At 40.6% G+C, this 22240-nt stretch overlaps 1 protein-coding gene across 4 annotated transcripts; it reads right to left on the reverse strand.

The window, feature by feature from the left end:
- Window positions 1-44: 44 nt before the first annotated feature.
- Window positions 45-22235, reverse strand: LOC144081661 (sodium-driven chloride bicarbonate exchanger-like). Of its 4 annotated transcripts, XM_077608462.1 has the most exons (27): window positions 21696-22226; window positions 20499-20528; window positions 14575-14656; window positions 11756-11899; window positions 11513-11654; window positions 11181-11341; window positions 10525-10713; window positions 10107-10195; window positions 9432-9589; window positions 9251-9338; window positions 8875-9021; window positions 8568-8668; window positions 7082-7256; window positions 6553-6686; window positions 6222-6467; window positions 5938-6043; window positions 5424-5585; window positions 5215-5328; window positions 4879-5040; window positions 4547-4798; window positions 4404-4472; window positions 3621-3794; window positions 3349-3471; window positions 3171-3235; window positions 2977-3081; window positions 1976-2013; window positions 45-1227 (listed from the first exon to the last, which is right to left on the reverse strand). In XM_077608462.1, exons 1-26 carry the CDS (start codon window positions 21741-21743, stop codon window positions 2001-2003), a joined length of 3279 nt encoding a protein of 1092 aa, XP_077464588.1. In that variant the 5' UTR covers window positions 21744-22226; the 3' UTR covers window positions 45-1227; window positions 1976-2000. The 4 variants fall into 4 exon arrangements, with proteins under 4 accessions (XP_077464588.1, XP_077464586.1, XP_077464587.1 ...); XM_077608460.1 differs by lacking the exon at window positions 1976-2013 and having other exon boundaries at window positions 21696-22227; XM_077608461.1 differs by lacking the exons at window positions 1976-2013; window positions 20499-20528; window positions 21696-22226 and adding an exon at window positions 18154-18462.
- Window positions 22236-22240: the final 5 nt, after the last annotated feature.

Below are 22240 nucleotides of genomic sequence, written 5' to 3' on the forward strand. Positions count from 1 at the left end.
GTTTTCACACTTTTAGTGCAAAAAAACTTTCTTGAAAAAATGGATCATTTCATACGGGTTTATTGAAATTTTTATAGACACCCTTGATCGTATCCTTCTCATTCTGCTGAACAAAACTACAATTTAACATCAAATCGGACCTGATTACATCACAATCTGCAGTCAGAATTAACAACCAGAAACACATGGCTATCATCTATTAAAAGTTTAAGGCAAAAATCAAAATTAGATATACACAGTTGCAGTCAAAATATGTGGAATTGATATCATTCTGACCTCTTATTAGCATTCAGAGAAGCATTAGACAATGGTGAAAGAAACTTCTAACATCAGAAAACTGCCTTGGACATCAATTTTAGTTGGATATTAGTAACACTGAGTAAAATAAAATATACAGTATGCATTATATATTGTTAAGACTGTTCAGCACAAATTACATTTTGCCCTTTGCAGAAAAAAATATTATTGCATCCCTAAAAGTGTTAATGGTGTCTTTAAAAACTGGCTTGAATTCAAACACAACACAGAAGACCGTAGGTCCGTGGATGGCACATATTGACAAGATAAAAGCGGTAAAGATTTGTTTCTTGTACAAGCCACTCTAAAAATTAGCAATGGTGGACAAAGGAGAAAAGACAAAGGAGGTGAAGTTATTGTGATAACCAAAAAGATGTACAAAGAGGAAGAAAAACAGCTGTAAAGTCACCCCAAAAATAACGTATATGAGATTTATAATATGTCTCTGCTCAAAATTTTGATTTGCTTTAAGACACACTTTTCACATACAGTAAATCCTACATTCTACAATAATGTTTTAATATATATTACTTAAGCCGTTTAACAATTTTGCTGAGGCAGGATTTTATAAATGTTAAAGAATTTTCAAAACATAAATACATATAAAATAGAATTAAACATTTGTCAAAATGTGTCCTTTAGTTGGCCCGTTTTGTTGCTGGTTTCACGCAAACGTGCAAGTTACTCTTTAATATAGTTGCCGATGCTGTTTCGTGTTTTTTTACACAAGTTGCACACAACACGCATAACAAAAAACAGTGTATCACAGTACAAAGGTGGTGGAGTGTGGCACAGTTTTTTTTTCAATGAAACAAATCAGACAATATGATGGCAATGTCTGCCAGTCTGCGTCATCACAAACTTGTCTCCCGGTCTAAGCTTTTGTTGTGCCGCCGACGCTTATGCCGCTTCTCAACACTCTTGGGCAAACTGGGCAGGTTGGTCGGAAAAACAAACAAGAAAATAAACAATAATACATTAACGTGTCTGAAAAATACATTTTCTGTAGTTTCCGAGGGGCAAAAATAAGATTATTACTGGGTACACAGCACAACTGCCACTACAGTGCCAAGGTGTCATGCAAACACGCCCTCTAGTGGCTATGAAAGCACGTGCAACGAAGATGATGAAGATTGCTATATAGAGAGCTCGATATTTTTTATTATTCACATACAACATTTAATTAGTTCAATGTCAACTCAAAACTCTCATATTATAACATTATTTTTCTTTTTTTGAACAAAATATAGAATATAGCCTGTGCCTGAGTACCATATTTAAAGTGTGTGTGCTCCAATAAATGTTGCAAATAGGGTTGTATCACAATATGTAATTGTTTTTTTTCATTTAGTTTGTTCATCTGAGTGTGCTATGTAGGCTCTTTTGATAATTGTTCTATGTAACTGCTTCATGTTTTCAAGTGAATTAAGTTCACTGCATGCCACCGTCTAACATTCGTAGCTCCGATGTTATCTTGTGAGTCATGCAAGGCACACCAAAAAGTCAATAACTTGCACATCAGCGTATTCTTTGCAACATGCAAAAGTCCAAAACGTATGGACGGATGCGTGCCCATGCCAAGTCTGTAGATTTTCAAAACAAAAGTATTTATTGCCAACGACTGGGTCTAAACTTGCAGCTATTCGGAACCCTAAACAAGATAGGATTCAAGACTCACCTTTGGCTTCTTAGCTCCTGAGAGGTTATGAAGGGGAGCTTGAGGGATGGAATGAGGCAGAGGGAGGCAATGCAGGAGATTCTACGTTAGTCTACAGGCCGGACAAGCATAAGGACAGGGCTTCTTAGTCCACACTAGAGGCTGACATCTTTTCGCGATGGGAGGGAATTTCACTACTAATCATAGGTTGGGGCAGAAGCTGGAGTCAAAGTCATTGGGAGTGGGAACTATGAAAACAAAGTCGACAGGTGTGCAAAAATGCATATAAAGTAAGCAAAACAGTGAAGGATTGGCTGAAAAGAGGGTAAAAATGGAATTTTGTCGCATTTTGCCACTTGTTGTGGGAATGGGAGGAAGTCGGGTGCTTCCACTAATGATTGAGAGGGAGCAGGTTTAATCTCTAAAGGGAGGGAACGGGAGGGTCAACTCTATTCCCGTGTCAGCCTCTAGTCCACACAAAAATGTGATAGTCTTTGAGACCAGATGGATCACAATATAGAAATTATCTTTAGAGTACCAAAATAATATGGCTTCACCCAGGCCAATATATTTGACTAGAAAAAATGAGTAAAGATTCTTTCATTTTCAACAGTGCTTATCAGGGTCATGGAGTGCTGGTGCCTATCCCAGCTGATTTAAGGCGAAAGGCAGACTACACCATAGATTGGTCACCAGTCAATCATAGGGCACACATAGATACAACCATTCGCACTCACAGTCACACCACCACCACCAGGTGGGAACTGATCCCACGCTGCCCACACTGTATTCAGGCGAAAGAACCACTGAACCACCGGTTGGATATTACTACAGATTTTGATTAATTTTAACAATAGTTAAAGAACAAAATAACATAACAATTGAATCCAGTGAAGACACAAGAATCAGACATTTAAATTTACTGATTGCAAATACTATCCATTCATTCGATACGCTTGTTCCTAAATACATATACAAAAATACAATTTTCCTTTTATCAGCTTTTGTTTTTAATTCCATACCTTTTCGTGGTGGGCTCTTTTTCCCCAGGATTGACACTCTTCCAAACATTCCCAAAGGAGCCTTTTGACATCTCATCAGTGATGTTCACTGTAGCAGGGTCGCTCCTTAAAATGAATCATTGCGTGGGGAAAAAATACAAACTTTAGCATCGGGTGTGTGGGAGTGCTAGTTACACATCGACCTTTAAACATACTTGTAATGTTCCTCAAGTGGCACCTGCACAATGCCTTCTTCCTCTGCAATAATGCTGTGGTCCTCCTAGGTAAAGACAGACCTTAACATCAGGAGCAGTCCAAGTACGGTAACATAAAGGAGTCGGTGTTAAGTCCAAGACAAGGACGCAGTTCTTTCTCAGTTTTTCTTTACCGCACCTCTTGCTCAGCATCTTCTAGCTTCTTCTTCTTCCACTCTGGGATCAAGTCATCCAACCAGCTCAGTTCTCTCTTAGTGAAGATTAAGTCTAGGAGCTTCCGGATGAAGACCAGTGCCAAGACCTTGTGTAAGAGAAAACACATAACACAAACTGTATGTACAATTTTTGACAAGCATTTTATGGTGCTCAGTTCAATGTTTAGCCACGCCATACATTATGTCTACACGCAATAATTTGCAGTCTCTCAGAAGATATGCCTTTCTTTCTTACCATCATTGGGAAAACTATGGCCGCTTTGGAGGTCTTTATAACCCACAGCAGCACCAAACAGCTGAGTTGGACGATGGTGAAGAGGTGTACCTTCCTCAGAGGAACATGGCGGAGGTAAATGAAGTCAGGCTGGTGCTTGGCCGGCATTCCAAACAACCTTAGACGGTCAAAGAACTGCCAACAGAGGGGTCAGTAATTATTCATCAAACGCTATGATGTGCAAAAGAATCACTCACTGTAAGTTATATTTATATGTAACTTTTTCATCCATTGATTGGAGAAATGGAGCCTTTCCCAGTCAACTATTGGCTGGAGATGCCTGGTTGGCTGCCAATTGCAGGGCAGCTAACATTTTTAGTACATTTGCATCTTGTAGAAATGGTTAGGAACTTTGTGTGCTAAAAACAAACACAATTTTTTTCCCAATATGTTCTAATGAAAAATGAGTTCTGTTCCTTTTGCTATATTCAGGCACAGTTGCCCGCTCTTTACATTAAAGAGAAAGTCATATTTGATTACAAAATAAAACAAAACGTTTTTCTCTAAAACAAAAGTATTTCTCCTTTTTTTGTAATATTCTGACCTTTTCCATTCATAACTATGTAGTATTTTCTTGTTTTTCTCTCATTAGATTCTGGCTTCATGGTTTGCGAATTTTCACCCTCATGAGCCTCGTGAGGATAAACGGCACGAGATTTGAACGAATGAGTTACTGTCGGACTAATGTTAACAATCGAAGGTACATTGGACAACAAAAAGGTCTGAAAGACTCCCAGAACTCACCTGAATGCCTCTTAATGAGGATGCCCCCATATAGAGAAACACTCCATAAAGAACAGGCATGGGGATAAACTAGAAAAACAAAAACCAATTGTGAAGTCTCCATACTTACAGTGTAGAATACGTTTTTATCATTTTGTTCTGACCTTCAACACAGAGGTCATAAAGACTGAGCAACCCATTAGGGTGAAGATCATGAGACCAGTGAAGCGCTGTTCTCGGATGCCCAGGAATTTGGGTTGCTCTCCGGGTGCGGAGCATTCTGATTCTAACTTCAGGCTGTTCACGTGAGAGATAGAGAGCACGGTGGCAGCCACAAACCATGGCAGGCCCATCACAGAGCACACGCCCAGCATCACCCCAACCACAAACAAGTCGAGATGGTAGCCACAGCCTTTCTGAAAGCCCAATATATAACAGTTTACCCTTCAGTCGGAGAAGTACTTTTAAAGTCATTTGCAGGGGAGCGTAGATGTACCTTCAGTTTGTGTTCCTTCCTGTTGATAATAACAGCTGTGATCTGTTGGTCCATGAAAATGAGGATTGTGCACAACAGAGCAGGAAGGAAGGTGATGATGGTGGTCCACCAGGGGTTGGGGCCCACGGGGTTGATGACCCAGCCACGATCATCTCTGGTTGGCTAAAAGTTGTTTGGACAGTTTGTTAGTTTGTTATTTGAAGCTCAAGAGAGTCAAATCATTGAATACATCCTTCAACAACAACATAGTTTAGTGCAAAAAAAGACTATAGAAGTACATGCTTCTATCCTTTTTTATTTTTAATATTTTGTTCAGATAGATTGGATGAAACTTACTTTAAACTTGCTAGGAACTTGTAACTTTGGTGAAGGAATGCCCAGAGCGTAGTCAACCAGAACCATGGTAAGGATGGTAATGAAGACTGCAAAATCACTGATGATGGCTCGCACCTGAAAACAAAAAATGTATAATATCCACTTTAAGATAAAAAAAAGCGTAGTTCATAGTGTAGCTAGACCACTTGTGGGGTTACAGCATTACTGGCCTTTGTAGGAAAGTAGCGCGTTGTCTTGAACTCTTTGAGGAAGGCAGACATGAAGACGGTAGAGAAGAAGAGGACCACACACCAGAATAGGACGTCAGGAATGTAAGGGCCATGGGGTCCACACGCGCTGCCCAAGAACTCTCCGTGCAGCTCTTCGCACTCCTACTGGCACCACAGGACACGATGAGGATGAAAGTGATGCAATGATGGCAAACGAGTCAATTTAGTGAGGCGTACAGCTTAATTCTATATTGGCCTTGCACACATGGTTTGTTTGCACTAAAAAGGGTGTAAGAACACTTTTGTTTTGGTCTTTCTGGTTTTGCTATGAGTTATCAGCATTTTGGTCAATCTTGAATACGGCAATAACATTTATTTTGGATACACATTTTTCTAATGGGCAATAAAATGAGTGGAATGTTTTTTTTTATTCCTAAAAGTACAGCCTTTGGCTAGATGGAACAGGATTTTGCGAGCAAACCCAGACAGTAAGTTTAAAGATTTATTTATTTACCTTAACTTCCAGCATGGTCCAGTTGACCTCCGAAGCTGTGATGTTCCTCTCCTCCCAGAACAGCCTAGTCTCATTACTGGGATTCCCGGGCTCCACACAAATGCACCTATAGAATGCAAGGTTTTCCATCTATTATTAACTCTTCATGATTTAGAATTAGAACGTTTTGTACTTAGAAAACAATCTCTAATTTCGGCGATGGTAATATGTTAAAACTGATTTTTGCAGCGCGCAAAAGTGGTTCTTTCTTGATTATGAAGGCAATAAGTATATCAGACACTTACGAATACTGTGTTAGTTTCTGCAGGTTGTTGTTTTTATTGATGGGGTAGTGCACACCCAGGTGAACTAGTTTCTCCAGGGCCTCGTAAATGAAGATGATGCAGATAAGGGAGGCAAAGGCTTCCTCTGTGAACCGAGTGATATAACAAACCAGCGAGCTGGCGTCTGTGGCCACAAGCAGGAGACAGAAAAAGGACGTCCAAAGGCCTATGCAGGCCCTTAGGGAGAGGTAGGAGAGGCCATATTCTCTGAAAAAGCATGTTGTAGAAATAGCATCACTTTGATAGAAAGTCCAACTGTGAGAACTTTATATATTCAAAGCAAATAACACACTTGCAGAACTTGAAGAGGATCTTCTCAAATACAAGAACCGGACCAGTGCTGCCAAGAATTGTTAGTGGCTGGCCAGCAAAAAGTGAGTACGCAATTCCAGTCATGGAAGCCCCAAACAAGGACTCGATGGCACTCTGAAAACGTTGAAACGTTATGGGTAAAATACGGTATTATCACAAATTATCTCATAAGTAATGCTTGGAGGGTAACCAAATGTTGCTAAAGTTCACATACTATAGTTTGGTGAATTCCCATTTATTATGTAACATACAGTGTTACCCTGCTATATCACAGATTTTGTTTTTCTGCTATGTTGCAGATTTTTATTAACGCTTTTTTTTTGTTCAGTGTTTTTTGTTGTTGTTGTTGGACACAGAAGCCTGAGTTGAGGCTTGTGTGCCTACACTGTAGTAACACGTACCACAAGAAGCAAGAGAAGGTTCTAAAGTAGACACCAGTAATAGTCATAGTCATTCAAATATGGGTGGACTCAGTATTTTCTTTTTTCTTTTTAAAAGGATGCTCTTACCACACGCCCTTCAGTAGCCTCACCCAATAGACCTCCAAAGGTGATGACAGGTGACATGCAAGCACAGTAAAGGAAGAGGAAGGAGGCCAGACACTGCAAGCTAATGGCATCCGTGTAATCAGAAAGATAGTGAGGGGCCTTCCGCTTGATGTCTAGGATAAAACCGCCAAAGAACCTGGGTGGAGAGAAACACATTTTAAAAATATTGCTTTCCTGTTTAACCAAAAAACATTTAGTATAGAGTTACTGGAATATTACCTATGGGACAATGTAAAATTCTGAGCTTGGGAGCAGGATTTAAAATACTTCACAACACTGCTTCAGGCAATTTGTCATGAACCTAATATTCAATTTACCATATTCTTGCTCTATCTAAGATCATGTTGTAAGCGTTTTAAAGCCAATTTGACATCTTTTGACACAGTGTAGGTGCTGATGTGAGTAAATGATGGAGTGAGAAGTTCAACACCCAAGACTCACCGCCTGGAGTTTGGTTATGCAATTGTTACTGCAATGTCACACTGACATCTCCACACATCTAATCGCACAATGCAATCATGTCTGTGTGAAGTTAGGCAGTGCTTTGATTTGCAAATCATAAAGTGTTGTAACGAAACAATTAAATGATAGCCACGGGATGACAACTTGGAGACAGGCCCCGAAACACATACAGTTTGAGCTCAAAACTTGCAAATGCCTGTGTGACATTTCGAGGGACTTAGAAAGTCAATTTCAGAAATATCCATGCCAAAAGATGGTGATGACAATAATTCAAATTTATTTAGGCATACGTTTTTAACCCTAGAATGGTAACCCTCTATTTCAGGGGGTACCTTTCACGCTTCTGAAATAGAGGGTTACCATGGTTACTGGGGAAAAAATGGGTCCTAAGCAAGACGGTGCAATGAAGGGTACCCATTTTTTCCCCGGTAACCATGGTAACCCTCTATTTCAGAAACGTGAAAGGTATCCCCTGAAATAGAGGGTTACCATTCTAGGGTTAAGTCATAATTGTGAGCTTGTGCATGATTCCTTATTTAAAGACTAAGATTGGCATCTTGACTTTGTATTCTCATGTCTTAACGAGAGTACACAGAACAAATAGAGTGGTGGTTCGTTTCCCTCGCTTCATTTAAAAGCAGCAACACACAATGAGCCACTTTTGGCTATTACTAAGCAAACAAGCCAGTCCCATACTGACTTCTCTCTTTCAAAACGTCCCACTCCATTGCATCTATTTTCTTAAAGGGGACACATTTTTACAGAAGTGACCATATACCACACTAAATAATACAACAGACATGCCTGGTGGTCACAGTCGATAACATATGCTATGTAATATAATACTCCACAGATGTGGCTAAGTCTTCAAGTTGATTACAAAGTACTCCGTTGAAAGGTGAGCCCAAATAAGTCACAACAAGTCAAGACATAGGATACATCTATGTCCTGCAAGAATAATTGTGTCTTTTTCTCGTCTACTTACTTTCCAGTGCGTTGAAGCTCGGGGCCGCCATGACCTCCATGTTCCCCTGCCTCGGCAAGATCTGTAACTCCATTTGGAAGAGGAGGAATCTTTCGCTTTTCCTGTATGATTAAAGGAAACATTTCTTTAAAACAACCAGGACAACTGTCAGGAAAAATGTCCATTCCTTGAGAAGGCAATTAACCATCCAATTTCACATTTTTGTTAAATACACTTAGGCACACTAAACGTTGGGATGAAGAATCTCCGTCAAACTTCCAAACTATTACACTATACAAATGATAAAAAAAACAATACCATTGTTTACCTGAGAGGGCACATTTTTGGGCGGTTCTATTCTTATGGAGGGATCCCATTCTCCGGGGGGTAACACTGTAACTTGGTCCAAGAACTCATCGATACCTGCCACTAGGTCATTTCTGTCTTTGGCTTTATATGCCACATCATGGAAAACCTGCGAGGGGAAAATGCTCTGTTAATAAATAAACTTTATATCCATTTCGTCTCAAGGATGGAAAAGAAACACCTGGCATAAATAATAGTTGCACTGTGCAAAATCCTGATGATCATCACAGCATGCCGAGTTTCATTTTTGGCACAATTTTAAAGTACAGCTTGCGCTCAAGAAAACAACCGAATCCATAATTATTACAGCTTCTTTAGTGACTGGGCAAATGCTTCACCTCATCTGTCATCAGGGTTGCAATCGACCGTCCAATTTCATGGTACTGTGGACCTTTCCCTAGGGGGCCGAGCAGAATGAAAAGAAACCTGTGAAATACATAGGGAGCAAATAGAGGGCAGAGTCAATGAGTGCACTAGATCATCTGTCCAAGAAGAAAGATAAAGTTCAGCAAGAGCAACCTGGTGGTTATGGGAACCTCAGCCAGGCCGCTGAGAAGCACAGCAGGTGCCAGGCGAACAAAGGCCACCACGGGACGCTCTAGAAACTCCAATTCTCCAACCAGGATATTGGAGGCCTCGGCACCAGGCGGGATCTTCTTCATGAAGTGAAGGTCGATCTAAAAAAAACAATACATTTCTTTGATTATGACAGAGATTGAAGTGAATTAAGGCTTTTGGGTGGTTACATCAAATGAGTCTAGTGTCAAAGATCTGTGAAGGAATTTAACTACTTTACTACTTGTCAAAATACTTCAAAAATGATATGGATTTTTCAAAAAGTGAGGCCTGTGTAAATAGTAAAGGGAAAAAAATCTGTTATTGGAATTGTGTCTTTATCGACAGATATCCTGAGTCAGGTATCGGGATTGGATCAATAGTCAAAAATGTGGATCGAAGCATCGCTAGTGTGGATGGATGAACGAATCTCAGTCAAATTTGAAATCCATCATGCGAGTAGGTATGAGTCAGTGAATAGGCTTTTATGTAAGTAGTCTACTCTATCTGTTACATTTTGTCCATTTTCCCAGGATATGATTTAAAAGTTGACCATTCCACATGGTACCAAATCCTAAATAAATAATTTGACCTGCTCTCACTTTCCTCAGATAAATAGCAGAACCAGCAGTGGCTCACCTTGCTAAAGTCGACAGCACTGTTTTCTCTACTGACATCCTGTTTGGCTTCAGTGGTAGCTGACTGTGCCTGGGATGAAACTGTTTGGCCTGTCAAGAGAGCACTCATTTTAAGTCAACCAACGTTGTCAGAAAAAAGAAGATGAGGAGAAGTTGATAAGTGTTTGAATAGTCAAGCAATGACTTGTGTGCACAGCACGTTCAACCACGTGATAAAACTGCCAATGGTGACCAGTGTGGATTAATAGTGTTGCCAAATACCTTGTGATTTTTCAAACAGAAAAGCAAACAGACAATTTTCAGAGTTGTTGGCGTGCCCTTCGTTTGCCATACAGGCTATCTTGATAAGACAGAATCATTCTTACTGCGCTCTTACTAAATCTTGACTGTAGAGTGTACGTTATATCTCTAACACATACCGTTCTTATCCATAGAATGAGGCTCTGATTGCTTCTTCCCGATGTCAGCAAAAGAGCGAACAATCGGAATGCGATTGGCAAGCTTTTTGTGGTTTTGGTGGTGATGCTGTTTGAGCAGTGCCTCGCGGATCCTCCTCCGAGCATCTTGACCCAGGGGGCCGGACGCCTCATGTTGATCCAGGACCATATCTGAAAGATTACGCAAGGTGGGCTTGATTTTGTTTTACTGTATTTTTTATTCATTCATCCATTTTCTGAACCGCTTATCCTCAAATTATTTTGAGTGTGTTGGGGGGGTTATCGCGCACTAGGCGGGATAGACCCTGAATTGGTGGCCAGCCAATTGCAAGGCACAAGAAGACGGACAATCATTCATGCTCACACTTATACCGAAGGCCAATTTAGAGTGTTCAACCAGCCTACGATGCTTGTTTTTAGGACGTGGGAGAAAAATCGAGTACCCGGAGAAAACCCACACGAGCCCGAGGAGAACATACCCCGGAACTGTGAGGCCACTCATTCACCGGGCTGCCCTGTATTATTTAGGTACTGTGAAACCATTCAAAATACATTCTTTCAGAATCAGAATCAGAGAGGGATCCAATTCAGAAACCATGAACTGCAGAATTGGTTTTTTTTTCAAATAATTGTTTTACCTGAAATCTCCTCCAGTGAATTTGCTCTCATGTCCAGCATCACAGTGCCGTTCATTATGCAGCTACGGAGCTCAAACAGACTATGTAGAGACAACGTGGCTACGTAGGGCTTACTCCATCGCTCGCCGCCATCCTCGACGTCCTCCTCAAACTTTAGCCACCTAAACATACATACACACACATAATCTATGTAGCCAGTAAGATCTGTCAAAAAATCAATGTTAGTGCAAGCCAAAGACAACCATTTTGTGCCATGCTTTCCAGTTCAAATGAGCAATTTTCTGCCACCCGGGCAACTATTGCAGGATGTGATGCAACAAAATCAGAGTCACCTGGCCGTCTCCTTCCATTCAGCATCCTCGCCCTCTCTGAGGCAGATTTCGTCAAGCTCTGTGAACAGGGCGTGTGGGATATGCTCCTCATCGCCATCCTCTGTTCCCAACAGAAACTGCACCCTCTGAGCTGGTGTGTTTGCTGCAGCAGAAAACAATGGTGGAGAACAAGCGTTCATTTCTGCTATCACTTCTACTATTTTAGCAGTGAGAGGCAAATGTAATGGAAGAAGAGAGACTGACTGTGTGATGGGGATTCTCGTCCATCATCGGCCGTGGAGTCCCTCTCCTTGGACCGCTTCCTATGTCTGTGACCGTGGTGGCGGTGGCGGCGATGTGATCTTCGACCCAGAGGAACATGTACCCCAATGTACAAAGTACGATGACCTGGATTCAGCAAAAAGGAAAATCTCTGATGCTGGTAAGTCAGACAAAACCAAGCTATCAGGTATTGTACACTGGAAAAATCCAAAAGAATGTTATTTCCATATATAGGCGTGCACAGGTTTAGTTTGTTCCATGACCATATTCTAGATATTAGTAACTCAAAGCAATGTCATCAATGTATTTAAATAGAAAGAACTCTAATCTGTTCAAGCCTCCCCACAAAATCAAAACCCAAAAATATTTTGCCCTGTATTTTCTATCATATTGTGCTTCACAAAAAACATGACATAATAACAGATTCAAATGTAAGCAGCCTGGACACTGCACAGCATTATACAGTTATATAATATATATAAACATATAATAATGACTGAACTACTGCAATGACACAGGCATCTTCAGTAGTATTAGATTTTTCACAACTGATGAAGAATTTGTGGCTGTGTATTGTTATCGTATTGATCTAAATCCATTGCTTCGCCTTTTATTTATAAATATCTGTTCCTCAAAGTGTTTTAGCACTGCCACTTAAGACCCTTACAGATATGCTCCAAAGTCTAGTAACATGACAATGTTTATGTATGAGTAGAATCTGCCGACTCTTCTTGACATTACCCAGTAATTTACCGCCTAGCGACCAAATCAGCAACGGTAAAGTTCCGCTTCAAATGCAGAGGCCGATGACGTAACTATCAAACGACAACAACGCACGAAGGAGTACTCATCGCCATTTTCTTTTTCTTCTTTATCGCTACTCACAATAGCAACTTTTGACAAGCAGTAAGCAAAGAACATAGAAATAATCAAAATGGCAAACTGGCAAAGTCTTGCCGCTGCTTGCCAATCTTGGGACTGATCACGATTAAATTTCAAAAAGGACGAACGCAAGTCAGCGATGTACGATCACATCACTACCAAATTGTGAGAGTAGGGTATGCATCGCACAAAAACTCCCCTTTCTAAACAATCTTTATACATTATTCAAAATATTTACAAACAGCAGCACCTCCAGAAAGCATTTTAAACATATTTTCCACTGCACTTGTGCGTGCAGGAGTTAAGCATGTATGCACAAGGTTGGAGTGAAGATAATCTGAGTTGACTGTCTCCTCTTTTTCACTGCAGTCGAGCTGACTGGCCATTACTGCACTCCCCTCCAACCACCCACCCTGTCCTGGCCTTCAGTTGAGTGGTCAGAGAACTGTGGATGCCCTGTTCTTGCCTTCTGCACCGTTAGGTGCCAGGACGACCAATAAAACAAATCAGTCCACAGGATGCATTTTACAATATTAATTTCACATTTTTTAAACTATACTAATCAACTAAGTGTACTGGAAACATATATTTCGTCCTAAAATAAGAATTATTGTACGCAAAAGAGTGCATATTTAGTCATTCCCCATTGCTTTTATTTCAATTTCAGTGGACACGTGGAGCAACATATGAAAAGAGAGAAAACTTTAACTTTCATCCAGACAATTTGGGGAATTAATTTCAAACATATCTTCTTCATTATTAATGACCTGTATGTCTTTAAGGTCAAGCTCCCACTGCAACAAATGCAGACAGAATAATTACCAGAGATGAAAGCCCAGAAGGCTGGACACTCTATTTCGGTACTCGGCCGTTTGGTCGCCGGACTTTTGGTCGCCAGACGTTTGGTCGCCCGGAAGGTTATTGATAATTACCATTTAAAATTATTGCTCAAATTCCCTAAATACAAACTGTGAATTATTATTTAGTCATACTTAATGCCCTATTAATTATTAGGCTAAAGAAAAGCTACAAATTTCCCGCACTTTTATTGTGTTTTGTTGGAGAACTTGTTAAGACCCTGACTGACGTCCCTTCCTAAGGGGACAACTCATGTACATACAAACTCTTATACACTCACACGTCCGCTCAGTGAAATTGCTCAGGGCCATTGTTGGCTTTGATTGATCCGTAGACCAAGACTTTTGGTCGCCGGACTTTTGGTCGCCGGACTTTTGGTTGCCGGACGTTTGGTCGCCGGTTGTTTGGGTACGGTCGACCAAACGTCCGCGACCAAACGTCCGGCGAGCAAAGGTCCGGTGACCAAACGTCCGGTGACGCTCTATTTCATATGATGGTTGGCTCAGTTCTTTCCCTGTGAATATGATGAAGCCACTGATTTACTGCGAATAGAAGGCAGGCTCAAGCAATTGGATGACACGTCAATGTGGACTCAATTTGTCTGATGATGGATCGATACAACTCCACCTCAAAACCTTTAATCAAAAGGCTTTAATGATAAGGTTCTAAACTCCTAATTGATAATGTCAGTTGATTTGTAGGTGGGGAAAAGCATCTTGTCATTTTAACAAACAGCTGGCTGAGCAGAAGAGGCATTAAATTTCAACTATTCAAGCATTTCTTGTGGGAAAAGATGATCAACAACCATTTCACTTTTGTGGGGGGGCATTCACAAAAGTCAACAATAATAACGATTGTATGCATCAAAAAATATGTCAAGAGGAAAGAAATACATGAAATAATACTTTTAAATTGCTTCAGTCACATTGAAATGAAACAATTGCCTTTTTTAGTTGGACATGCAAAAATCAAAGGAAATGAAAAAGTACATTATAACATTTTATGGCATGCTGGAAAAAAAATGTTGCTAACTCTGCTTCACACTAACATTAACATTTTACCTTCTAGTTCTTCCTTCTCAAAGTTGGTGTTCAGCATGGAACGAGTTCCGCCGCGGTCCACTACTGCCTCCTCATCTGTCCTCTGACACAAACACATAAATGAACAAAATTTGATTTCAAGTCCATTAGGAATTATAATGAATCTAAAATCTTTCAAACTCTCACTCTTCTTACAAAGTGAAAAATATGTCAGCATGTCCAAAGCTTAAATTCTGTATCACCAGCTGTAGCCATAACAACAGAGCCCGCCAATTTGAATTCCTTTTTTGAAAGGCACTTTCTCTTGTTCAGGGTCATCATGCACTCTTCGATGTGCTTTGAAAGGCTTGATAAATAAATGCACTTCCCAATACTGACAAGAGCCATTGATCATTAATAACAACCACCTTGCCTAAGGAGTTCATGCTTATCCTAATGGATACTGCACACTTTTCTGCAATTTTACATTTATTAAATAAAACGAGCCACCCGATGGTGCAGTGGTTCTTCCACCTGACTTTGGTGTGGCGAGTCTGGGTTCGATTCCCACTCGGTGGCATTAAAAGTGGTTGTCTGTCTCTCTTTGTGTGCCCTACGACTGACTGACGACCAGTCTAGGGTGTAGTCTGCCTTTGGCCCGAAGACAGTTGGGTTAGGCTCCAGCCATCCCCGCAACCCTTTGGTGGATGGGCGGTATGGAAGATGACTGAATGAATAAATAAACTGACTTTACAAGGGTGGCGAATGTCTGCATAGGACTTGCAAGCCTCCAGATGCTACACATGAGAATCGGACTATTTACAGAAACGTGATAAGCGGCCAACAAAAATAGCTTGAAAAAAGACATTCAGAGCCAGTTCAAGACAAACGGTAATACAAATATAACAAAAACGACAAAAGATGATGAATGAAAGAATATTTTTTTAAAAATGTAAAAAGACTGGAAGGTCACCTTTAAGAGACTAAACCTTTATTTGAATAATACGTACTCCTATTTTGGTTGAGTAGTTAGTTGTACACTCAATATTGTTTTCCTGCATTGTGAAATTAAAGTAAGTACACAGGCAGTGCGTAGTGACAAGCCCAGGATGGCTCTTGCTGACCATCTGACGCTGATCCCCAAAAGATTAAAAGGCAAGTGAAATGGTGGCACGACACACTCTCACACACGGACAAGCACGTGCGTGATGAGCCAGCCATAAGGTCAAAAGAGTTTGCTGGCCAGACGCAGTACAGTATTACTAATGCGGTGGCATTGAATGAACATTGGGACATTGGGTCATCACAATCATTCATGTTCCTCCTTAACTTGGCCTCCTTGACACCTTTAGGAATACAGACAGCCAGCTATGAATAAAATCCATACAGGTTTGATAAAATACATTTGCTATTTTTGCAACATTCTAGTTTGTCATATAAACCGGTGTTCGCGCTACACAATTAACAAGCGACAAAACCATCAATCAATTAATCAATTTAACCCGACAACCATCACCTTTACATCAAATGGAAAGAAACTGAAGTCACTCAACGCCTACAATCTCTGTTTCCAGACTATTCTGCACCTTGTCATTGGAATGGAGTTACACTTGATGTGACTTAATATGCTTCCACTCATTATGCCTCTATGCCTTGCCCAATGTACAAAAAAATCATATTAAAATTTCATATTTCACTGCATTCCTAGTATTATGTCATAATAGAGCAGAATCTCCTCTCAACAAGCCTTTGTATCTATTTTTAGTCTGTGGTGATACAGCAACCTCTGTTCGATATGACAGACTTTTGAATACTCCCACTAAAAAAAAAAAAAATAACCATGGCGGGCGGGGCGGAAGAAATGAATTCTGAATTCTTTAGTGTGTTCCCTCTGTTCTGATGCTGGCTTCATGGGAGGGCAGGGAGCACGTAGGCAAGACTGCATTGGGAGTTGGGATGGATGAGGTGGAGGAGGGGTGGGCATGCGACCAAGCGTGATTAAGAGACATGCTCACGTGTCCCTGTGTGTACAGTCCATCACTCTGGAAGAATTATTTGCCGACCAGCCGTCACATCATGACCGCTGGTACGATCATGACAGAATTGAATCAAATACTCTGCATTCACAAAGATAATGTTTTCAGTTTGAGTGTGGAAAACATGACCCCAAGCTGAGTCCAATGTCAGTCAGTTTCCGCTCTTGAAGGTCATGATGCTTCACTTCCTGTGTTTGAGCATACATTGGGACACAGGGCAAATGGCCAAGACACAGTTCACAATCTGTACACTGCACCTGTGTTTTGTGTTGAATTATTATTATACACATTGTATACGTATTGATGGTAAGATATTTTTTTAGATTGCTGATTTCACCGATGTATGAATGCACTGGGGACACCCTGAATTGGTTACTTGACAATCGCATATTTGTAATGCTTGTGAAGATAAGCAGAATGGGAAATGAATGAATGGATATTTTTACAAAAATCAAATCAATCAAATCAAATTTTTGCTTTTATCAGACATAAATATGGTTCTTTCATTATGGTCAAAATGGATGAAGCTGCATTAAAGCCGATATTTTCAAATGTGATCTGGGTATGTGGTTTAATTTCTTCGGAATGTGACTTAAATCTGAACAGCCCATTGACCACAAATTGGAATTCATGTGACTGTGGCGGGACAATCTTCACTCAATAAAGCTCCCAAGTTCTACGCTTGTAAATTCGATTTGGCAAGGATATCATGTAAAGCAGTCCCACTATTTTGTAGCAATCAGCACCTAATTACCCACTTGCTTTCAATAAGTAACATAGTTGTTTTAAGTTTAATGCAATCCGTGGATCCAGCTATTTGTACTCGGGCAATTTAAAAATCTTTTTCCATATGCTATCCCCTTCAAAGAACCTCAAGCTGTGCTATTCAAATCATGAATGTCACACAAGTTCTTATGAGTAATCCCGTCACAATATCATGTAACTCTCTGGGAAGCAGGTACAACATGTGACCTAATTTTCAGGCAGCAGGCTATTCATTGATGTTCCCTGCGGAGCAACATAATGAAGGTTAAATTACTATTGTTGTTCCAACTTTGAAAGTATAGTATACCTCCCATACAAAATTCCATAACACTGGGTTAGCACTGCAAAAAGAGAGAGAAATGGATGCCAATCTATTTCCTTCCAAGCTGCACAATGCAACACTTACATACAGCATGTTTTGTGGTTTGCAAAGAGAGAGAGATGGATTATCGGCGGCTGAAAGGGCCTCGGCAATTGGCGAATGGTTTTAGTTGTCATGGTTTTTTCATCCGTACAGATGGTTACCGTGGCAATGAAAACTGCTGAAAGCATCACTACTTATTAACATAGAATTGTTTCTGTTTGTAAAAAACCTGTCAAAAATATCCTGGCAAATGCACATTTATTTTCTTTCGTTTTTATTTTATTTTCTTTATTTCTTTTTTGCATCCCGATGAAATAACCGCGATCCGTGTGGGATTCATAAGCCTCAGTCTCAGAACAGAACAGTCCCATCTGTCAAGCCAAGCATCTCACGTGCACAGCCGTACCGACTGTCCCCTCAGCAAAAATTGTCCAAATAGAATAAACATGGCCCTACCTGGTAACTAAATCTCTTGCTGCAGTCCACTGAGAGCATTTTGGGTCCCAAAAAAAGGGACAAGACCGTCGATAACACCTTTTGCTTTGCAGGCAGTCGCAGGGTGAGTGGGTCAGAGGCGCTATGTGTCCCACTCGGGGAAAATAACTTAGCTCACATCGATGTCAGCTTGGAATCCAATGTGGAGAGCTCAAACCAAGATGGAGCAGTGAAAGAAGGTAGCTCAACCCAGGTCTGATTGAATCGTGTTTCTTCTCTTCCAGGGTCAAATGTTTCAGACTCGCATCCATCCACCAATCCGCCCATCACCCCCACCCTTCAACAGGGATTAGAGCTGTGACATCATTGATGCCACAGTGATGTGAGCACAGCTTGTTTCTCACTCAGCCTTGCACATTAGATACCTCAAGTCTTAGATCGGCAATTGTGTCACCGTTGCTGTCCCAAGAAGTTTCAAGTCATTTAAGGAAAAGAACAAAAACCAGAGCAATGCTGTCAAACTGAGGATATGTTCGGAATCAACTCAGCAACACAAACACCACAGGTACCACTTAATTTCAAGAGCATGCATACTTGAAATGATTCAAGCTTTTTTTGATAAACTCTGTGCCTGTTACTCTGGCAACTGAGCCTCTGGATCAAGCCTTGTCGTATCCACATTCAATTAGCAGGTATAATTTTGGGGAAGCCTTGTTATGCCACCTTTCATTCCAAATATCATCTTTTAAAAATCTGAGTAAACACTGAAAAATATTATTTATTGAATGAACATAACTTTTTTTATCATTATCAAAATTAATTTTATTTGAAGCAAGATATTGTATTGCCTTGTCGGTGAAAATGGTTGGTAAAACCTACTTTGTTGGTGCAAGTGAATAATGTGGAAATTAATAACATTACTTTCATATTACATTCTGTTAATAACTGTGGCCTCAGACTGTGAATATAGTCATTTTATGTCTTTCTGGATTTCCCACTGACTACCTCGTTGAATTTAGGTTTCTGTTTGATTTTAAAGCATTTAATCTAATCTAGCGGCCTGATGGTGCGAGTGGTTAGCGTGTCGGCCTCACAGCTCTGGGGTCATGGGTTCGAATCCAGGTCGGTCCACCTGTGTGGAGTTTGCATGTTCTCCCCGGGCCTGCGTGGGTTTCCTCCAGGTACTCTGGTTTCCTCCCACATTCCAAAAACATGCATGGTAGGCTGATTGGAGACTCTAAATTGCCCCTAGGTATGGGTGTGAGTGTGCATGGTTGTCCGTCTCCTTGTGCCCTGCGATCGGCTGGCCACCGATTCAGGATGTCCCCCACCTCTGGCCCGGAGTCAGCTGGGATAGCCGCCAGCACCCCTCGTGACCCTAATGAGGATAAAGCGGTTCACAAAATGAGATTGGATTGGATTGGATTGGATAACTTTATTCATCCCGTATTCGGGAAATTTCATTGTGGCAGTAGCAAGAGGGTGATTAGACAGAACAACAAAGCAAAAGCACAAAGTACAAAGCAAATCAAAGTAAATGGGATCATAAGACAGAAAAGCAGCAAAAACACAAAACAAGCAAGAGTGGACGGAGCTACCGCGAGATGAGATGAGATCTAATCCAATATGGGGAAAAATTTGACCCTCTGTTGCAATTAATAATTGAATCAGGGTTTGCGGTTTGGTATGCACATCCTTAACTCGTAGCGTAACTTCTTCGGGTTGCAAAGTAGTAACTCAAATCCATTGTTGTGAAAAGTCGTCTCAAAATACTATTCACTTCACGACCAACATCTCTTAATCGCCTGCCCCGCCCTCTTGACAGACAATATGGGGGCGCATTGTTGTCATGTTAAATGTTATTGTTGTTTTTTTAAGGGGGGGCTTGTATTGGACATTGTCTATTTTGTTTCCCAGTGTATATTAGGACTGATCTCAAGTCTCTTCAACGGTCAACGATGTAGTTCTCAAGCAAGGTGCAACCTTTAAGGGGGTCTGGCTTAAAATTGAGGGACAAATTATGTATCCTTTTTGGACGCTTTACTGGTCCTCAACCTGACTGTCCCACTGAGACCAGGGCATTCACAATGTGCACTTTTGGTTACATTTCAGCTGAATATTTTTGGAGCAACCTGTGTATATCAACATAAATTTCTCATTTTAATTAGCCAAACATAATCAATTTGCAATAATGGGGGATGGGAGAAATCTGAAAAGATTTCCTATTGAGAGGGTGAGGAAGGTCTTTCAGTAATTAATCGTAATCGCACTGTATCTCCTGGAGGTAATCAAGTAATTACATTGTGATTGAAGCGAATAAAGTGTGTGCTCAATGCAAACGGTGTAGAATAAAATTAGTGACTTACCACATTTTTACTTTCTTGTGTGCTTTGTTCCTGCAATGAAAAGGAAATCAGTCAACGAGAGGAGACAAAACTCATTCTTCATGCACTGAGTTTGACACAAAAAAGTGGCAGTAAATGCAGTAGCATTTATCGAATTGAAATACAAACCTTTAAAATAGCACCGTAATATCCTAATATATTCTAACATTTTAATATGCTTAAATCAATATTCTTACAAATCATACCCTGACAAGCTAGTGATGTTGAAAATGAATGCAATAATGAAATGGCCCAGTATAAAACTTGTTTCCCAAAGACTCTCATGACATCCACCGGAAGATGTGACAATACTTGGGAGCACAGTGGAATAAGCCCACCTCGCTCTCAACCAGGTAGGGTGGATAGTTTTCTGTCATTCATCAAAGCACCTAATTACCGGTGAGAGGATGCTATCGCCAAGGTTCATGATTAATTCATACGTTCTCTATTTCACTCTTTAGATGACAAAATGGAGTGAGCTCCAGATCTTTGAGGGCAGTCTGACCATGCATCACCTGAACAAGATGAACCCTAAAATGGTGAAAATATGGGAAATTTCACAAGGGTTTTCTAGCTAGTTTTGAGCATGGACTGTACAACGACATAAAAGATACTAGCACGCAAGTTGCGTAAGAAGCTGCAGGTTGTAGAGGACACATGAAGTACACTCATTGGACATGGGATCCAAATGGACACATTTGCAGTATTTATATTCCTCATAAATAAAAGAAAGCTCTGTTTTGAGTGACACTGATAGCATGGAATCAATTTAGGTTGAAGAGTTGCAATATGTGATGAGATGTATGGCTGATATTACTGTTTCCCACGGTTGGATACACGAAAGGCAAATGAATTCTCCCCAAAACACTATCCACATTTAAAACGTTCTTAAAATGATACATCTCTGTAAGTACTAGGCAAAATTATGCAGTCTTAGCATTTAATGGCACTGGATTTGGTAGGTGTGATGAATTAATTGGCCTGTGAGTGTAAATGTCAATTTCAGAGCATCCTTGAAGGTTTCAAAAGATCATTTCTAGCATGTGTGATGACGAAGGATGCAGGTTCAAACGTGTTTAAGACCAAAAGATAAATCCATCATATTGCCTTTTATTCTTAAAAAATAAAAAAAATACGAGGACCTCACACACAAATGAAAACATAACTCGTTTGACTTACCGCTGGCAACAGAGGCTCCATTTGAGCACCCTGGTCTGTAATGTCCATTTTCCCCTCCTCCTCCTTCAAAATGTGCTGCTTGCTCTTCTTTATTTGAGACGCTGCCCAAGGATGACGATGACGAGGTGGCTAATATGGCTCGCCGTCTCCTCCACTCGTCCCAGATTGTATTTACCAGTTTGGCTTTTCTCAAATGGAGGTGGCAAGCATGCCCTACATATTTTACGCATGGAGGAGGGAGGTTGCGCCTGCCCACACAAGCGTGGGGAGGGGGTTCGAGCGAGAAGACCTCCGTATTAAATTTGTCTTCCACCCATAGGCGGATATTTAACAAAAATATCATAAATAATGCCAAAATATGAGTGACTGGAGCGCTGTTTTTGTTTTGTTCATTTACGTCTGCGTACCACATCAATGTTTCTTACCGCAGCGACGTCCCTATGTAAGCCTGTAAATAGACATGATGTTAATTTGAAGACAATAAAGTCATAAAATATAATGGGATTGCGTCCACATTTCAGTCAATGCGGCACGCCATCAAGTCG

This window comes from Stigmatopora argus, chromosome 1 (assembly GCF_051989625.1).
Source record: "Stigmatopora argus isolate UIUO_Sarg chromosome 1, RoL_Sarg_1.0, whole genome shotgun sequence".
NCBI lineage: Eukaryota > Metazoa > Chordata > Actinopteri > Syngnathiformes > Syngnathidae > Stigmatopora > Stigmatopora argus.

Bases quoted from the DNA above. Each gene is read 5' to 3' on its own strand.
- LOC144081661 (XM_077608460.1), bottom strand. From the start codon at position 21,743: ATGGACATTACAGACCAGGGTGCTCAAATGGAGCCTCTGTTGCCAGCG. The intron at 5,586-5,937 runs GTAAATAAATAA...TGGTGCCAGTAG, and splicing joins GGACCATGCTGGAAGTTAAG to GAGTGCGAAGAGCTGCACGG. The intron at 3,795-4,403 runs GTGAGTTCTGGG...CTCTGTTGGCAG, and splicing joins CCTCATTAAGAGGCATTCAG to TTCTTTGACCGTCTAAGGTT.